This window comes from Montipora foliosa, chromosome 9 (assembly GCF_036669935.1).
Source record: "Montipora foliosa isolate CH-2021 chromosome 9, ASM3666993v2, whole genome shotgun sequence".
Lineage (NCBI taxonomy): Eukaryota > Metazoa > Cnidaria > Anthozoa > Scleractinia > Acroporidae > Montipora > Montipora foliosa.
In genome coordinates, this window is record NC_090877.1 from 11,252,271 (window position 1) to 11,257,270 (window position 5,000).

The 5,000-nt window shown below is 40.4% G+C and overlaps 1 protein-coding gene across 1 annotated transcript in view; it reads right to left on the reverse strand.

Annotated features, from left to right (window-relative positions):
• LOC137971437 (uncharacterized) overlaps positions 1-5,000 on the reverse strand; it is a 178,359-nt gene that overhangs the window by 155,884 nt on the left and 17,475 nt on the right. Inside the window, 1 exon segment of the mRNA XM_068818265.1 lies at positions 1,898-2,057. Within this exon segment, the coding sequence (XP_068674366.1) occupies positions 1,898-2,057 (160 nt within the window).

A 5,000-nucleotide genomic window follows, 5' to 3' on the forward strand; every position in this document is an offset into this window, starting at 1 on the left:
GGGTCACATGAACGTGCTCTGCAAAGAGTCTGGCCTATCGTTGATCAACTCCGCACCAGTCCCCAAAGGTCGTATTCTTATTTCGGAGACTGAAAAACAATCAAGAGGGTGTTCAAAGATGTTTCCCTGCTGGGATTGTAAGTGAAAAAACAATAGAATTAAATCATACTCTTCGTCGTATCATTGGCTGCATTTAAGATGTTGCCTGGGCTTAGGTCTGGAAAGAAGACCCTGGTCGAAATGTTGGTAATTAAAAACCGTATTGTTTCTTACACTCCTCTATGTCTAAAAGTATGTTATTAGCAGTTTTGAGCCGTATCCAAGTGATTTTAAGGGGAGTCTTCGTTTTCTAGGTCTTCGTTTTCTAGATCTGGAAAACGAAGACCCTGCTGAAACTTTTGGGTAATCGAAAACCGTATTGTTTCTTACACTCCTCTATGTCTAAAAGTATGTTATTAGCAGTTTTGTGCCGTATCCAATTGATTTTACGGGGGGTCTTCGTTTTCTAGGTCTTTGTTTTCTAGATCTGGAAAACGAACACCCTGGTCAAACTTTTGGGTAACTGAAAACCGTATTGTTTCTTACACTCCTCTATGTCTAAAGGTAGTTATTGAGCCGTTTCCAAGTGATTTTAGGGGGGGGTCTTCGTTATCTAGGTCTTCGTTTTCTAGGGTCTTCGTTTTCTAGACACCCGTTAAACCGGCCGTTACAACTGTCTCAAAGTAACGTGACGTCACGCGCTCTCGCATCCTGAGGGTTGTTTGCCTGTGGCAAAATGTAAATAAGGACTGCACACAAAATGTAAGTCTACAATTGAGGTTTTGCACGGCAGCCATGTTGCATGGCAGGAACAATAGATAATTTTTCCTATGGGAACAAATGTTCTTTCTAATGCAAAGCATTTTCATTGTATCTGCCATGCAACATGGCTGCCTTGCAAAACCTCTACAGAGCTAATCGGCTAACTCAATGTTGTACCCAATTATCTGCACGATAATGTAGCATTCATATTTAAATGATATGGAAATACCTGGAACAAAACGTTTTATTCCCGAAGGGTTTGAATTGGGTACAACATTGAGTTAGCCGATTAGGTCTATTTACTCCTGGGTTGCAGTTTGCATTTTACACCAACCGAACATCACGGTACAGGGCTTGAAATTGCGACCACTACAGTCGCATTTGAGACTGAATTTTTTCCCTTTGCGACTAAAATATCTGGAGAAGTCGCAAATTTGCGACTTGCATTGTTTTCATCTTCGCTCTTTCGAAACAAAAGGGTTAGCAGCTGCCACTTTGCTGCTCTTTTTACTAAGATAAATGAAGAAATGACAAAATTATTTTGTTTCTCGCCTTGAGTTTCTTTCAATCTGAAGATAGCGTAATTGTAGCGTCATGTCGCTGCGATGTTACGTGCACAACTCTATTCCTTCGATGTCATTCGCCATTTTCAGCGGATTCTTCAACACAAGTATTGTGGGCTCATATTTTGTTTTGCTATACAGCTGACAAGACGATTTTGCGACTGCGACGACTGCGACTAAATTCGTATCTTGTCGCAAAATTGCGACTGGATTTTTTCGCCAATTTCAAGCCCTGCGGTATCATATGTGTCCGACATAACTTGACAACGTTATGTAAAACCGGGGAAGCAACAAAATCGTTTTGATCCCCAAACAAATCCGTACATTTGCGGCCACATTTGTAACCCTTGGACTGACTGTTCATCCCGGAACGACCATGAACGCTTTGAGGGTACGTTTTAAGATGCCCGAGAACTTAGTCCTCTTATCTTCAATATTCCGAGATCAGCCGATATTTCGTTTCGAGATGCAAATTACAAAAAGCCGGTAATTGTCAGGGCCTGTGTTGTATTCAAACATGTGATGACATTTACCTTTAGAATAGCCATACAGATCGACTCGAAGAGCAATTCCTGCATTGAAGCTCCTTGGATAGAAGCGGATAGCTTTTGTGTAAATTTCACCTGGAAGAGCATTTCTCTTGACTGTATATACATCTGTATTTCCGAAAAACGTCTTCACTTTGCCATTCTCCTGGAAATTAAAGAAAGTATTTAAAAAAACAGGGAAAGCCAGGTCACTAAAGACGAACTCTGAGGACACAAAGTACGAAAATACGCTGACAGAAATTGAACCTCTACAGAACTCAAAATAGAAAGATATAGCCCTAAAGTTTCATCAGCAGTGGAAAAGAAGGATTGAAGGTTTAAGCGGATAGCTTTTGTGTAAATTTCAGCTGGAAGAGCATTTCGCTTGACTGTATATACATCTGTATTTCCGAAAAACGTCTTCACTTTGCCATTCTCCTGGAAATTAAAGAAAGCATTAAAAAAACAGGGAAAGCGGTGTCACTGAAGACGAACTCTGAGCACAAAAAGTACGAAAATACTCAGACAGATTAGTGTTGGATTATACTTAAATATGACCTATTAAATTACCTAAATTTTGTTTGCATTTTGAGGCAGAAGTTATTTGCCTTTCCCAATTAGGCGAGTAGCAATTATTAGTCTTGAATTAAGTCTTTTACCGCCATGTTTTGCGTGACGGAAACGTGACAAGACGTGCAGATTTTTCTGAGATGGGTGGGGGTGGGTATTTCAAGCCTTGTTATAGCAAGTATTTTCATCTTTTATAACTCTTTAATTCTGATGGCAAATCAAGATATCGAGGGTTCGCATTTTTACGGAAATAGAAGTCAATTAAAGTTCTTCAAGAAAACAAAGCTGTAATTTGTAAAAAACCTCGCTTGAAGGGTTTACCTGTATTTTTGGATGCGAAGGGAAAGGCCCTGGAAACCTTGTCTATTTGTCACGCACCTTTTAATTTTCTCTGGAGGATAAGTTTTAAGCGCACTAAATCACGTGTAAAGCTTAAGCACGCACATTTTTCAGACGCCGACGGCAACCGGAAGTGAGTTATTTTCCCTTTTAACTTGTCTTCACACAACCACATTTATATCGCTCTGTATCTTTTCACTCTTAGATACCCTAAGTTTAAAAAGCAGGGAGAGACCGCTATCCTGGCGTGCCAAATTTTCACTTCCGGTTGCCGTCCGCGTCTAAAAAACGTGCGTGCTTAAGCTCCCTCCTTCTTTCACGTCACGGCTGTCCACAGCAATGTCTTCGCGTAGGACATCAAAGTCGAGTTTGTCCGGCTAAACACCTACTCATGGTAGGTGAGGTGCGTGTTGGAATTTCCAGGAATTTCATCTTAACACATGTCTCATCTCTATACAGTAACGGTAATTTCTGAGAACAGGAAAGCATAATATCAACATCAAATGTACCTTCACATCTCTCCACATCTCTTGTGAAGATCTGTAAGGATCCAGGTACTTTAGCGTGTATGTCCTTGTGTACTCTGAACCTCCATAACGTCCCTGGGTAGCTACGCCTGTTATGTAAATAGCACTAGACAGCCTGGCCTAAATTAAACAAACCAGAGATTTTTTCCTCCCTTTTTAACTTGTGCTCTTCACGTTTCGTGCGTGGCCTTTACAGAACCGTCTTTTTTTTTCGTAAAGGTTTCATATAAAAGGTCATAAAGCGTTTTTTTTTTCAAAAGGTTTACCTGGACTGAAAAAGGAATCTTTTTTCCTGATTAAAGAAAACGAAAATTTGGGTCCCTTGGACTCGGATAAAAGGAAAAACACTTTACAGGCTTAAAGCTCGCATATTTCTCTCCTAACAGATGCATTTTCTCGCGTTTGGAATGCACGAGTTGCTACGTACGTGGTCTGTAACTGTTATTTAAAATTACGGCCCGGCCAAAACGATAAATGATGGGTGATCAAACATGTTGAACCAACAACAACAACATTTGCTTTGTTTTCCAGTTGGATATGCGAAAATTTTCTCGTTTGGCCAGGCTCAATTAGTCTCAAACCAAACCGAACCGTTGCACGTGTGCGCGCATTGTTACTACAAATTAAGTCCTTACCATAGAAACTTTTTAATTATTTCTCCATAATTATCTAAACAATTTATTTCCATTAATTAAACTTTCCAGTTACAGATCTCCTATTCCCCCAATCGATAGGGAGTTTAATTAAGAAACGACGGCGGATACGGCAACGTCAACGCCACAAAGCAGGAACGTTAAACGTTAACGTTAAAAAAGGAAAAATAATCGTGCGGCACCCACTTCAATGCATTTATTTACCGTACCACACAAAACAAGGTGAAATCACCAAATTTTAAGTTTTTAAGACAACATGAACATATAACATTTACTTTCAAACGTTTGATACTCATCCAGTTACAATATATTTCGTCCGTATTGTACAACGCGAACAAGCCGAGGACGAAATACTTGCGATGGCGCTAAGTTATAATTTGAAGAGACGTTTTTATTGACGTTCCCGTTGTCCGTTTGTAAACTCCCTAATGTTGAGGGATAGCACGATTATTTCTGAAAGAACATTTCTTTGGGAGGAGATATCGTCGTGATTTTGTTTGTAGTTATTGTCCAAAAGGATGAAACTTGAGAAAGGTGTCAACTAGCGTTGTCCAGGATTGTAAAGCTGAGAAAACGATCACTTAAACAAGGGCTATTAGGGGCAGTTAAAATGAGAAAACTTCCCCGGCGCGAGTTCCATTCCGGGATGACTACTTGATTTCGGTTCAAGACCCGCTCTGACCACTCGTTGAATTTGTTCCTGGTAGTCCCTGGTTCAACTTCTCAGCTGCACTTGTAAATAGCCAACTTGTTTGCCTCCGGCCAGTTGGGATTCTTAACAGTTGTTGTTGATGTTCTGTTCTGTTGTTTCGTTGTGTTTCATTGGCCCTGAAAAGCCCCTATGTGGAGCGGTCAATGAAGTATGTATTGTATTCTATTGTATTGTATAACTAGTGTTTGTTCCTCCTTTACAAGACACTGTTGCGAGATTTCGTACCGGAATGAAATTCTCGCTCCGATACAGAAACCGGAGTGAACTCTCGCCTGTATGACTCGGTCCGATGAGACACTTTCCGGTGG